The 15,656-nt window shown below is 34.6% G+C and overlaps 1 protein-coding gene across 3 annotated transcripts in view; it reads right to left on the reverse strand.

Annotated features, from left to right (window-relative positions):
• Positions 1-15,656, reverse strand: part of LOC114053920 (receptor-type tyrosine-protein phosphatase mu) — a 958,135-nt gene that overhangs the window by 327,108 nt on the left and 615,371 nt on the right. For all 3 annotated transcript variants that reach the window (XM_027877057.1, XM_027877059.1, XM_027877058.1), the window contains exon 14: positions 10,204-10,336. In XM_027877057.1, coding sequence (XP_027732858.1) covers positions 10,204-10,336 — 133 coding nt within the window. The remainder of the gene's footprint in view (positions 1-10,203; positions 10,337-15,656) is intronic.

The following is a 15,656-nucleotide window of genomic DNA, read 5'->3' on the forward strand; positions in this document are numbered from 1 at the left end:
TTTCCCAAGTCAAACCACATTGGGAGTATTTTGTTTAGTTCTGCAACCATACCTTAAGACTAGCACCAACAAATTGGCATACAGTTAGAGAAAAACCAGAAGAGGAGAACCAGGTGAGGGAACTTAAAGCTATGGTCGTGTGAGTAACAGCTGAAAGAATTGGGACTACTGAGCCTAGTGAGGACTTAGAAAGATCACACTGCCCCCAATCTTCAAATATTTGAAGGGCTATCAAGCAAAAGAAAGATTAGCCTAATTCTGTGTGTTCCCAGAAGGCAGAACCAAAACTAATGAATGGCAATTACAGGAAGGTAGTTTCAGCTCAATACAAAGGAAGAGCCTAACTGCAACATGAATACTCAGAGCTAATGGAAAGTGGAATGGGCTGCTCTGATTCCCTTCCCATCACTACAGACACTTAAGCATTATTCATGTTGCTGCTGAAGAAATGCATTGATTAAGTGATGCTTTATGAGGTTTCTTCCAACTTTGGTATTCTAAGTAGGATGGGGAAAACAAGCTGGCCTGTGGAAATAGCTAGCAATTATATAGGGTTCAAAGTTTACCCAAAAGCTAGGTCTCCACCATTGTTCAATAAAAGGTTCCTGTTCTATGTATATATTATGCAATATATTACATACATTTTGCAACACTGGTGTTATAGGTGAGAGAGAGTACAGATTTCACTTTAAAGAGAGGGAAGTATGTTCACTGATTGCCTATCTCCTCCTCCTCTTCCTCTTCCTCCTCCTCCTCCTACTAATACCAACAACAACTAGTATTTACTTAGTGCTTTACAAAAATTATCTTACTTTATCCTCACAACAACCCTGAGAGTTGTTATTACTATCATCATCCCCCTTTTCAGATGAGGAAACTGAGGCAGATAAGGTTAAGAGACATTTCTAAGGCACACAGATTGTGTCTCAGGTGAGATATGAATTTAGGTCTACCTGATTCTAGGTCTAGCATTCTATCCACTATGCCAACTAGCTGCCTAATATCACTTATCCCTCACCATTATGTGTAAGAAACTTTACTTTCTTACTATGGATATAAAACAATGTTCCTAAAGGATACAATGAACTGAGCACATCTTTAAAATGATGAGATTTCATGTGTCATCAAGCTGGGGGAACACTGGCTTACATCCAATCTAAATATTACCAAAGAAAGCTCAAGAGTTGAAACATCTGATCCCATTTTTTTTCATTCATTCATTGTTCTATTATTTTTCTGTTTGCCATTGCAGCCTGGCTTTTTCATATTACACAATGCATTTTAGGTGACCAATTCATTTTTTTAGCTTTTATAAATAGGAGCATAGCATATGTATAGAAATATATGAACATACAAATACTTGTTTTGACAGGTTACTGAGTCTCTTTCATTGTCCACAGGTAAGGGAAACATTTCAATTAGTTATTGTCCATTGATTTCTATTTTGAGAAAAAGAACCAAAACGCATCAAGTAGCTTTTCCAGTCTACTTATGAACCTAAAATAGTGCATCTGAAAATGCAAACAGACATAGCACCAGGAGGCAAGTTTTTCAGGTAACCAACAACATTGTATATTCCCAACTCACTCCCAAATTTTCAGAGAGCAAGGTTCATTAAACGCTTTAATTTCTTTCTTTGGCATCATAAAAGATGGTGGGAAGCATGTCCCAATAAAGGAAAGAAAAATGCATTGGTATGAGAACTACTTGTGTCATGAGAGTTGGAATATTTAGGCAATGGTGACAGAGATGAAATAAAAAGTAAAGTCAGATATTATTGCCTGAAAACTTGCAAAGCACTGAGACCTGACTATAACATATCAAAAGACAAGTGATTGAGAAAGGAAAAAAAGGACTTAGACATATCAGGAACTGCATTTGAAATTTATTATCTATCTAATATAAGGAAAACTATATGTAATTTGTTCATCAGTTATTAATTGAAAGTGACAGGCTTCTATTTCACCAGCTACCTTTCTACTCACTAACCTCTCAACTTCCCCCACTGCAATTGCTTGGGAAAGAGAATAGATTGCTTTTAGATCACTAGTAAGACTTGGGAATGAAATATTTCAAAATGTTCATAACTAATTCTCCCCTTGCTGGATTTTATTTCCCTTTTCTACTTGCTGTCATTAAAGAAATAAACAAAGAATAATGAGCCTGATGGATATTTCACATGTGTGTGCATGTAACATAGCTAATGACCTTCAAGTATCATTAAACTGGCAAATCGAGCTCATGTTGACACTTCTGAGGAGTAATGGTCTGCTGATTTAATGGATGGTTTCTGTCTTCCTTAGGGGTTGTTAGCAGATAAAAGTGGTTTGGAGAGTTTGGAAAAGTGATAAATAGGTACTTCAACATACTGCTTTGTTTCCAAAGCTAGTCTCTGAGCACTTTCTTAGGGACCTCTTGATGTAGGTAGGTAGTGAAATAAGAAAGCTAGTAAACTGAGAACGGAGGCATCAACAGAAGTATTCTTTAGTTGATAGTCAAGAGATAACTAGTTGATGGATTAATTACATTTGTGTACACACATACATTCTGTTTTAAGTATGCAAGCATATGGTTCAGGATAAGATTGGTTCAGATTTCAACCAAGTATATGATTCTAAACCCTCTCCTCCAGCTTTATTACAAATGAACCCCACCGGAAATGGAGATCTCTTCAATGGAGGGGACCTGTTGAAACTACCCTCCAGATGGAACACAACTTAGGGAACAAGAAAACTGAACCAGGCAACCTAATGAAAGGAGACAAATTTGACTTCATAGGTTTTACTGAGATATTGTGGTATGAGACCCACTACTAGAGTGTATAGACTAGAATAAGCATATTCCTTATTCAAAAGAAATGGGGGATGTAGTGAACAGTGGACAATAAGGAGGCATATTTCCTCCTTATTCAGGAAATCCAGGAATCAAAAGATAACTATGGTGGTCAGTATTAAGGTAAGGACCAATGTACGGACACACAAAAAAATTTATCCTTGAAGTACACAATGGACACAGACAGTGGTCAAACAGAGGAAAAAGATGAAGAGATCAGGGAAAACCAGTAGAGACATGATAGAGCAGCGAAAGTGACTTCAATTATTTAGGCATCTGCAAGAGCTCTCTTTGTCCAAAATAAAACAGTTGAGGACTTCTTGGGTTTGCCTTAATGATAATTTCATCTTCTAAAAGGTGGAGGAACCACTAAGAATGAATTCTATTCTGGTTCTGATTCTCATTAACATGGAGCAATGGTTGTTGGAGGTGGAAATGAAGGCAACCTGGAGGGAAAGCAAGTACTCAAGAAATTCAGCAAGGGGAGGATTACTTATGAACAGCCTTATCTCATACTAAATATATGTTCCAGCCACATTATTTTACTCTTTTTATAATACAGCTGTTTTCCATCTCCGTAACTTTGTTCCTTCTCACTACCAATTTGAACTACTAAAGTTTCTTATTTTCTCTACCAGATCCTCCCTGAGAAAACAATGTTTCTTTCCTCAAATGTCATAATAATTTGCCTAAACTTCTCTTTTGAACTTATCTCATTGTCCTTTGTATCATATTTATTTACTATGCTTATTCCATGGTAAGCTCCATGAGATCAGTATCTCTGGTATATCTATCTATCTTTGGGTTCTTATGGTGTTCTCATGTGCAGGGTCTTGAGTAATAGATACTTGATCATTGTTTGTTGAATTGAAATGAATTGAATAAAATCAAGGGAATAAATCTTCACAGACATTTCCAAGCTTTGTGTATGCTGCTGCATATTAAGTGAACACATTCTAGCGCATTAATCTAAATTCAAAAGATTCTCCATGTAACAACATTTTCTGGCTACTCTCAGAGAAAAATAATTGAAATAGGACAATGATTGAAACTTTGTACAGAGAATGACCCAAGAAATTTTCTCACAGGATATACCTTTCACTCTAGATGGGAGAAAAAGTTCCACACCCTACATATAAACAGACCTTGCAAAGGGCTATAGTTAATGCCAAGTTGCCTCTAGCTACATGCTGCTGACATCTCTTTGAAAACTGGGCTTTCATCAAATTTTCTCTCTTATCTTCTTTGTTTCAAGATGCCTTTAGAAATATTTCCCATTTTTCACGGCCATTTTCCTGGTGCTAACAGTATTGTCTAAACACTAGAGAATATTTAATATTTAATCCCATTTGCTGAATTTAAGAATGTATTCCTCTTAAAATGTGTTTAAAAAGATCATCAGGGACTATAGAGTGCTAGAACTAAAGTCGTTTCATTTACCTAAATTATTCTCCATTGCATTTGTATGCATGCTTGTGCATTAGTAGAGGGGTTTTCATATCTGTCTTCCCCCACTGCTGAAAATTGCTCTTTTACGTTTTTTTTTTCTTTAAAACCTCAAGTTCTGGAACTATCTATTTACAGCCATTTCAGACAGAGATATTAATGTAATTAGTACAAATACCCTCAGACTTCTAAAAAGATATAGAATGATTTTAAAAAACAATAAATATAATTAATCAGTTCATGAACACTGGTGTTTGCATATTATATTGTGTCAAATGTGTTATTGAGATAAATTGTTCTGTATGAACACTGAGGTATTTTCATTTGTGTAAGTATATTTATTTATACCTGGAAGAAATATGATAAAAAATAAATGTCTTATGCTAAAAATATTGCATATGAATTTCAAGAATCTACGACTATGTGGCTTAATGTTAAAACACAGCCAAGCTATTTTTTATCTATTTTTACCTGACACATACTCTTAATGTTTACCATATGTACTCAATGAGAAAATTAATTAATTTGGGAAAGAAATCTAAGTAATCAAATTACTTATAGAATAAACAAAATAATAAACTATAGACATTAGACAATCAGATCCTGTTAAGGATGATAATGTTTAATAATGTGTATATGACTAGAGTACAAATTAGTTTAACATCCATAAATATGGCAAGATCATTAGGAAATTCATCAATTGGGGTCATAAAATGATTCCTTTGTTTAATCTACATTCTTCATATTTTGTTATTGCCTCCATCTATGTGATAATGGGTTTGAATTACACAATGATATATGAGTTGAACAGGTTTTCATTTTTTCCAACAGAGTCCCATCTTCAGTTAGGATTTTTATGGAATGACAATTCTCTAGAAGATACAAGCTGTTTATAAAATTAATAATGAATGTTGATTCATAATAAAAGTACAAATGTGACCTTAATTCATGACTCTTCACTAGCCATAAGGTAGGTCTTCAACTAACAAATATAAATATAATGCGAATGGCTCTTCTTCAGTAGGACAAGGATTTACATATTTTTTTTTGGAAGTATACTTTTTTTGGTAGGTCTGTATTGGGTCAAATAACCATCCATATTATGTCTAGCCTAGTTCCCATTTGTGATCAATGGTGTGATAATTTAAGAGGCTACCACATTTGGAGGTACAACCTATGGCATGGAAAAGTGATAAATTAACAGTGATGAAAAGAAGAATATAAGCTTCCCTAAAATCAACTTTCCCAGTCTAGTTAACATTATCTGTGTGCTGGTACTAAGAATGGTTGGTAAGGATGGAAATGGACGTATTGTATAAAAGGCACCCAACATCATTAATAGTTGTATATTCTGAACAAAAAAGATCCTTTACTTAAATAACAAAGTAGAGGCAACTATTTAAATGACCTGTTTGCTCTACTTCCAGAGATTAAAAGACATGGTAGCTGTTGCTATGTCATAGAAAACAGAAGTATAGAGCTGGAAAGTATCTAATCTTAGAGATCATTCACATCTTCTCTTCTTTCTCAGTCATAATTTTATAGATGAGGAAACTAAAGTCAAGATGGGAGTTCAGTATCTCCAAAGGTCACAGACATACTTAGCAGTACTGTCAAAAATTAACACTCTGTTATATGGGTTTCTAGCTTTTTACCATTCTACCATGTTGCCTCTAATTAAATATCGACTAATCTTCAAGGAACATTTTCATGCTTAATGCTCTTTTATGCTGATCTGATTTTAAATGATCACTTTAAAATAAATGCACATGTTTTGACATTCTAAATCTATAAGGATATGATGAATACCCAGAAGACTCCATATTTATGGCTATCTACATAGTCTGTAATGGACCAGTGGTCAAAGGACATGAATGTTTAACAAAAGATGAAATACAAAGTGTTAATAATCTCATGAAAAGATGCTTAGAGAAGTGCTAATCAAGACAATCTTAAAGTAGCACACCATAATGAGCAGAATGGCAAAAATAACTCCTAAATGACAGAATTCAATGTTGACAAAAGTATGGGAAAATAGGACATATACCACAGGTAAGACTGCAAACTAGTGCAAACATTTTGGAGAGCACAGTGTCTGGCAGCCAGCAAATGATTAATAACTGCTCTTTCCTTCCTTCTTCTGTCCCTCTCCTTCTATATGGTAGTGTGTAATCAGAGTAAAAAACAAAAAACAAAACAAAACAAAAAACTGAGCACAATTTTGAGTCCTTCCTCCCTCCCTCCCTTCCTTCTTTCTTTTCTTCCTAAATAGTAGTATGCAAACAGAGTGGAAAAAAATTAGCTAATTATTTTTAACCCAGTATTTTATTTGCTACTACTTTATCCCCAAAACAGAAAAGGACTTGTCTGTATAAAAATATTGACAGCTGTTCTATTTGTAATATCCAAATCTTAGAAACAATCTATATCCCCTACAATAGCAGAATGTCTGAACAAATTACAGTCTATTAGTGTAATTGGGATATTACAGTGCCATAAAAATGACACAGATGAAACATACAAGGAAATATCCAAAGACTTAAATGAAGTAATACAGCAGTAAAATCAGCAGAACCAAAGTTACACACACTGACCATAAATATGTAAAAGAAGGAAGAAAGGAAGAAAGGAATTAAAACATGGTCAAAGGTGGTAGAAACCTGGGAGGTGCTGGAAGGGGGAACTAGAACAAAAATATATCTTGCTTGTTTGTCACTTATTAATTGCATAACTCTTCCCTGCAGAAAGCTGAGAAATTGGGATAAGATTTTGCCCATTTTGCGTGTGCTTATTTGATTGCCTGTCTTTGTTGATGACTTTATAACGAAAAAGTATGTCATATGATTGATGATTTCCAAAATGTTGGATATTTGTATAATATACCAAACTGAGAGGTTTGTCTTCTGGATGTCATAGTTCAAGATTCAGATATATCAAAGGCAAGTAAAAATTGTGGCATATCATTTGTATGAAGTCAAAAATGATTATGGGGTAAATAATCACATGAAACGGATACAAGTTATTGGTATTTACTTTGAAGTTATACCAAGGCCATATGTTATCTTAAGCAATTCTTTACAAATGCATTATTTATAACATAACCTAAGTGACCACCCATGAGACCCATGCAGAATAATGAATTAATCTACCCACAATTTCTCCCTGGAGTGCTGTTTAACTTTTAGCTTAGGTCACAAGGGCAACTGGATCAGTGGCTTCTGTCTATCCTTTATACCAACTCACACAAATATCCTTAAAAGTGATACAATTCACAAAGATTTTTTTAGTGTTCCTATATATATATATATATATATATGTATATATGTATGAATGGTAAATCTATTTCCTTTGCCTTTGTATTATATTAAAATTCATGTCAAAGATATTATATGTATGTAAAACTGAGTTGGAGGGGCAAGTGAGGAGAGAATATGAGGCAAACAGAGGAATAGAGAAGGAAAGAATTGGGATGGTTTAAAAAAACTAGAAAAGGAAGAAAGGCCTCAGGAACCAAATTTTCCACAACAATTCTGTGAAGGAGGAATTAATGAAAAACAATACAAAAAAGAAGAAGATAGAAAGTAGGCTACATAAGAAAAGAGAGACTGAGAGGTTGATAACAGGGAATAAAAGGAAGGGGAAAAGAGTAAGATTGAGGAGAAGAGTAAGAACAAGAAGAGTGAGGGAAAGAAAGACAGGTAAGGAAAGGGTATAGGAGAGAAGGAGTATGGCATTTATGGATTGCTGCAGTTAAGACTTTTCCATAGTGCCTATTTAAAGAACATATTTTACTTTTTTGTAGAAGCAACTCAGGTTTAAGTTTAAACAATATTGTTAAGGAGCAAAGTACAAAATATTTCTAGAGTTAAACATGTATGGTCTAGGAGGAAAAACAAGGCAAAACAAAACAAAAAACAAAACCCAACAATTTTTCTTGTGATTTGAAATAGGTGATTAATACCACTGATTCTTTTTTTGTTTTGTTTTTGCGAGTACCATTGTTTTGACAAAGATTCATGCACCTTGAGAGATTCTTCTTGACTTTTTCCTTCCCATACCAGTGATTTTCTAATCTCCTGGCACTGTCCTTCCCTCTCCTTTCTCCACAGCCTGTGAAAGGCCTAGGCATAACAGGCTGGCACCTGTAGTTTCTAAAGCCTGCTGATCTCTTGGTCAGACGGACATTCCAGGATTTAGACTGTTTCACACAATATTGACCCAAAGGGAAAGTAGTGAGGTAAAGTATTTGCAGCAAGGAAGAGGTGAGGGGACTGGAAAAATAGGATAATATATTTCTTTAGGATCGGAAAGCACAAGTGCTCTTCAAAGTCTAGCAGATAGAAGAGAGATAACTTGGCAAACCATGGTATGGGCCTAGTCTAGTGAATCAGAATCTGAGAGGGAAGAAAAAAGGCTTCTCTTATTAACCCCATCTGATTTACCACTAACTATATTATGCATACTGAAGCATTTACCAAGAAACAAGTTAAAATAAAGAAATTAAAATATGTTTAAGTCTTTTTCATTTATTTCTGCCTTATCAGTTTAACTATAGACTCCAAACAGGAAGGGATATTTTGCTGGGTATGGTGGGAATTCTTTCCATCTCTATCTATAATGTGCCAATCCCTGCTCTGAGATCTAGTAACTGTTATTGTGTTATACAGTAAGTCAATAAATTCTCTGGATAACTACCATGTACCTTGATTGCCAAATACATACAAGTTTTTAAAGAACTTAGTTTCTTCTCATATCACTAGTGGCAAGCTCCACAACACTTCAGCCCCTTTTACAAATTACTTTAAGACATAGACACCATCTTAAAACAGGCACAGCAGCAACTAACTGCACATCCACTGTTGGAGGACCAGCTTAGGTAAACACTTATCACCAGAAGTTTGACTATCAAGTGATGGGTTTATTCTTTTAATTGCTTTGCTTCTTTTAAAATGCTAATCATTCCTTTTCCATCGCTGTTATAAAACTAAGAAAAAAGGGAACTTATTTCTTATTTATTTCCCAATTTGGGGAAATTTAAACTGTAACTTTCTGATATCTACAGTTGATTTTTATCACAGATTTGTTAAGACACAAAAGAAAATACCTTTATTCTCCCTATTTGGGTTGGGGGATGTTCTAAGGGAACAATATTCAGCCTCGTCTCTTTACTACTACTGTGTTCCCACTATCCTCTGCTTCTTTCCTCCAGCTAGACCAGTTGTCATATTACTATCCTTATCTCACCCATCTCTGAAGTTGTCACTAAAATGGTCTTCCTCCTGTTCTCTCTAAGTCTATTTTCCTTCAAATAAATAGATATTTCTAGCATATTTTATTCTCTTATCAATCCTGGAGACCAACAGCAATGAATATCTTCTATTCTCTTTACTTTTTCCATCTTCCAAGAATAATGCTATATAAGCAGCCAAGCCATCAAATTCTTATTAGATAAATGAATTAGATAATAAATTATTAAATTAATAAATAATATGAATAAATAATTAGATAAATGAATCAACCAACCAATCAACCAATCTTAATTGCTACCTGTCTGACTGCTACTTTAAGGCCCATGCTACTTTCAGTGGAGCCACTTGTTGAAGTAGTGCATGATTTTCATAGTAGATATAATGCTTGTGTTATTTTAGTATGACAGGGCATGGGTAATCTATACAAAATTAGAACAATTTACCCTACGATTTTTTTAATCATATATCCACAAACATTCACAACCCCCCAGGATAAAGAATATCGAAATGACAGACTTAGGTGAAAACAACAATAACAACAAAAACTCTCCCAAAACATTTTCTTATCTTCTGTCAAACACCAATCTGCTATCTGCATATTTTTGCCAATATCAAGATTTCTTGGAAAACACAAACAAATGACTAACCATATAGTTAATATTTGTTTGAAGCTCACCTTTTCTTCATTACCAGTACAACCCCCAGAAATATAATAACGAACAGCAAGATGCCCGCAATGACTCCAGCAATCTTAACCGTGTGGTCGGTTTGTTTTTCTGGCTCTGGGTCTGGTTTTGGAGTGGCAGCTCCTAAGGATTCAAAGAAATGAAAAAGCAGAGAGAGAGACATACAGTGAGAATAAAGATGTTACTTTTTTTAAAAAGTATTTTGCTGAATTTAACATAGGAATAAGACTTATCAGAGCCAGCAGACAGCATAGCTTTGAGTTTTCTAACCAGCTTTCATATGCACTGAAAAGAGTATAATTATCCATATTGTTTTTCAATATTTTGCTAAACCATAATATAAGTTGGATAGAAAACCTATGCTTGACCCTTTTACAAAAGACTGTTCTCAAACACACTTTCCTGTATTTTTATTATCTCTGTTGGCTCCCTGCTTGTCCTGCCTTTTAAAAACTTGCTAACAACACAATAGCCATCCTAAGCCTTTAACCAAATTTGATTTGCTGGAACATTTTCCTCAATTATTTTTCATAAATGAAGCAGTAATTCCAGAACATATTAGCTCAAACACCTGGAAAAGTGAGATAAGCTCATTTACCATGCATTTTACCAGCAATTGTTTTTTAACACAATAGACTCCCCCCCCCCCAAGCCTTTGGAAATCTAAATCTAGGTCACATCTGGTAGGCAAAAGACTCCTTCTAAGCAATTTATTCACAAAGTGGGAAGCAGCTGATGATCACATTACTGGCACCCACATTTAATATCTGTTTAAATGAGATAACCAGTGCCTTACAGCAGCTACTGTCTTAGCTTTTCCAGCTTCCCTATTCCTATAACATCGTTTGTACTGTTTACCGCATAATGTGATGGAACGTCAAATCCATGTCTGATGAAATATCCATTTCCTCCACTAAATGAGTTCAGGATGAAAAATGTTAAGGATGCAATGTTCAATTCACTAAACTGAATCTCCTTCCTCCCTCTTTTGAGGACTTTTACTTTTTTAATCAAAATGTGACACCATTCATCATCTGAGGTACCATATTACCTTTACAAGGTAGATAGATAGATCTAGAAATAGCGATTTATTTCTAAATTTTCTCACATTATGCCTCTTTTTTCCTTATTCTTCTTTTTTGTAAAATGCAGTTAAAATTTAATGTGAGTGCCAGTCTTTTTCTTTTATATTCGGATTCTTTTATAATCTTCTTTTTTTTGTAATTTCGTAATCACCTAGAAATAGTGTAAACCAAAGGGTAACTTTTCATCTATTCTTTTCTTGAAATATACATGAAAACTGCTTAAAACTGTTTTCAAAAGGCATGTACAGGGTTTCATAAAGAGACATTCTCCATTCCCTATAGGGAGTCATTACTGAAATCACATTTGCCTGGTTAAAATGTGCGTGTTTTGTTCACTGATTGAGCCAGTATTTGCTTTGATTATTGTTATTATTTGTGTTCTACACTTGTATATTCTAAGCAAAATAAAAAAAAATAAAAGTTTCATATTGAAGTCTAAGCATCTACAGAGGTCAGACTGTATTATAACTCTAAACTTCAGTGAACATTAAAATGGATAGGGAAATATTTTTTAATTGTCATTTTGGTCCAAACAGGATCTGACACATAATTTCTAGAAACAACTACACAGTGATAGCTTTCCCTACCTCTATCGTTAAATAGGTCAAATTCTCCAGTTCTTTAATGATGTCATTAAAAAAATGTAATTTTTAAAATGTAAAAAATTATACAATCAAATATTTAAACACAGAAGAAGCTTCAGAACTCATCCAGTTGAAATCCCTCAGGAAACTGGGAAAACAGACTATGGGAAACTAAGTGATTTGCCAAAGTTCACATAGATAATAAGCAGCAGAGGAAAGATCTGAACCCAAATCCAGCATTTTTTCCACTATACCATACTGTTGCCTAAATGGATGACAGACACAGACTACATTATTTTTTTTAAAACTTAAGTGTTTTGAATATCAAGACGAAGCATTTCAAAATGATAAAACTGAAAATAGTATTTCTAATGTTCTTTATTATTTTTTTCTCATCCAAAAACTTGGAAGATTGCCTTTAGTTAATCACATCAGGGATTTATGCTTGCCCCTGTGCTATTAAATATTTGTTATAAAATCATCTGTATAAAGACACAGCACGCTTATTAAATTTTCTGATGACACAAATCTGGAAGGGATAGCTAATCAATCAGGTGACAGCAAAAGTATCTAGATGGGCTAGAATATTAGATGGAAGCAAATAAGATGGAATTTATTTGGGATAAATGTAAATCTTCTATTTGAGTTCAAGGAATCAACTTAATCAGTACAAATTAGAGTGCCGTTGGTAAGCAGCAGCTCATCTGAAAAATATTCAAGGACTTCAGTGGACTGCCAACTCAATATAAATCAAAGGACCTAGATATAAATATAAATACAAGATAAAGCACTTAGAAATAAAGGAGAAATAATCTTGAACAATAAAGAGGTGACAGTCTTTCCGTACTTTGCTCTGATCAGCTCACATATTGTATGTGTTCTCTTGTGAGCACCACATCTTATAAATAGTAAGTCAAACACATACAAAGGAGGGCAACCAGGAATGAATGAATGAATGAAATACATTTGTTAAGCACTGGCAATGTGCTATGCACTGAGGATATAAACACAAAAGTTTGAGAGTCACTTGCCTCAAGAAGCAGACATTCTAATGGGAGGATTCAACACATAAGGGTTTGGACTGGGGATGGAGTTTTGACATGAAAAGTCACAGAGACTGTGGGTGGAGACACATGGAGAGTAGATTATCACAGTCTTTCCAGTAGTATTGTTTAATTACTGTTCCCAGAGTGGGAAGAGAGTGGTGCTATACACGTGGCAGAAGGACAGATGAAAAGCTACCTAGGTAGGTCCTGGATCCCTAGCAGATGACTGAATAGGATGTGAAGCGAGGTCTGCAGCTGACCAGATATAGTGCAGGCAAGTTTTCATTCACTCACACACCAATCAGGACAGTCCATTCCTAGAGTGGCATTTCATAACTGATTAGATTAATCTGGTGGCAAGGGGTTAGGTTGTCATTAAGGTTCCTTCAGTTCTGAAATTTTATAATTTCTTAATACATATCCTCTTAAAATAAGACTGTTTTTGATCTTATTAAGTGCTATTCCATGGTCTATCATTCTGCCTTACTGGTGGTATCAGACTTCTAATTCTCTAAATAAATTTTATAAGTGATCACTGAAGTTTTTAAATGATTTTTTTGTAGTTGTACTGATTGTTATTATTGCTATGATAGATATGTTTCAAGTTAATAACTGAAAAGTGGAATATTTTGGACTACAATACTTTTCCTTTTATGAACTATCCCCTTATCCAGTCTACATTTGTTATGTAGAATGTCCACTTAAAGTTTTTCCTTTGGGCTAAGCACTTACCCAACTCCTGTAATTCTCAAGAGGAGGAAAATCAAATTGTTATGCAGCCTACATGATCCAAGTAGCACCATTGTTTGGTCTCTGCTACTAATTCATTTTACATTGTAGGCCAAGAAAATGAAATGTTTTATCCCTGACTGATATTGGTATATGGTGGGGTAGGATGGCAATCATGTAAATGGGCTTGTACTGAATTAAAAAAACAGGTATGGCTGTTGGACACTGTTGCTGATGACCCTTCTATTCCAACTGTTCTCTAATGGCGATACTATGTAGTGACTGCCAGATTCAAGTATTTTTATCTATATTATGAGACTAGTTAGGATGTCTGGGTTTTAGGCTTTTATACGGTTTTGGAGAACGATCAAAAATGCACAAATTTGAATATGAAATAAATTGCCACCCTCTATTTTATTTTCATTTTTTTGCATGATCATACATAATTCCTCATGTACAGATGAAAATCACAATTATCTCAAAATACAAAGTCAGACAGAGTCACAGATCAAGGATCCTTTCACAAAGTTCCCCAAATAAGTCAACAAAATAAGAATTTTAAAAATTTTTACCAAATATTTTCATTTGTTTTGCTTTAACCTTATAAGGCCTTTCTCAACCCACAATCAAAAGAGAGAACAAAGACAAAGAAAAGTGGCTTCCACCTAGAATAGAAACCTAGTCCACACTGAGCTTTCAAAGCTACATGAAGCCTTCTCTACAGGGATATGAGACCTGGGGTTAACTTACTTTGCCCCTTTCTTTACTTTGTTTACTAGGAGAAACTGGTTCATCTATTCCAGAAGTCTACATTATTATGCATAGTTAACTCCAGCTAAGAGTGATGATTTTTCTTTCCCTTTATACTCTAACCTAGGAGTTTTTAATTTATTTATAAGAAAATTTCTTTAAAATATACATTATTGTTATAAGGTATCAATGAGCCACTGATAAGGTATAATTGGAGATGGAAAGTGGTTTTGACTGGCAGTTTTTCTATTTTTTTTGTACCTACATCCATATTTTTAATAGTACAATTTTACAAACTGCTATTTGGTATAAGTTATTTTTAAAATGTTTCCCCTCTGTTTTATTAACTTTTCCTGTCAGATTTGTAATGGTATCAAATCTTATTATTCCTCTTGGTGCAAATTACAGTTATACTTGGAAAGGCATAACTTTCTACACTTATGAATATTCTGGTTGGGGATTATTAAAAAGCTGTGTTTGTATATGTATCTTTAAAGAGTAAAGCTAGATGTGCACATTGTTGTGATGGGTATAATTTAGGCTGGTATAATGACAAAGTATTGCAGAGAAATCTAGCAAGAGAAGCTAACGAAATTAAGGAGCAGAAGAGAGAAGCAGATAATTATTGGGAGCATTGCCCCCCAATACTTATGTTGACTGAATCACTTTCCTGTCAGATGGAACATGTTGTGACCAAGAAAACCAGAACAGGTGGGGATTTAGTCAAATTTTACCAGTGAGGATATCTGATATGGGGTCTAATAGAAAAAAAATCTCAAATAAAAGGAACACAGATCCAACATAACAATGGTTGGTTTTCAACTAGGCAGATAAATCTGTTTGGATCCAACGTTTTGTGGAAAATTAAATATCAACAAACCAGATCCAGAATAAGCACTGACCCTGGACTCTGACTACTCAGTTGGCCATTTCAATTTCTTCAGAAGACTGAAGAATAGAGTAATGCCAGGCAAGTTGGCAGGATATTCAATGACACTTATAGCTAGAAAGCTGCCCACGTTATCAAGATGAATCAGAGAAAGACTGGAAAGGAAGCTTCTCTGGTGGTAGGGGAAACAAGGGACTGTTAAGGCAACAGCTGGGAAGCAAAGGAAATTTCCTAGGACTCTGAGCATGATAAAGTAGAGCAACTAGGTGGTGCAGAATAGACTGCATGATTTGGAGTCACAAATACCTGAGTTTGAATCCTTCCTCAGCCACTTACTAGCTGTATGATCCCAGGCGGAAA

The sequence above is a fragment of the Vombatus ursinus genome, unplaced genomic scaffold (assembly GCF_900497805.2).
Source record: "Vombatus ursinus unplaced genomic scaffold, bare-nosed wombat genome assembly UNPS02014812.1, whole genome shotgun sequence".
In the NCBI taxonomy this organism is placed as follows: domain Eukaryota; kingdom Metazoa; phylum Chordata; class Mammalia; order Diprotodontia; family Vombatidae; genus Vombatus; species Vombatus ursinus.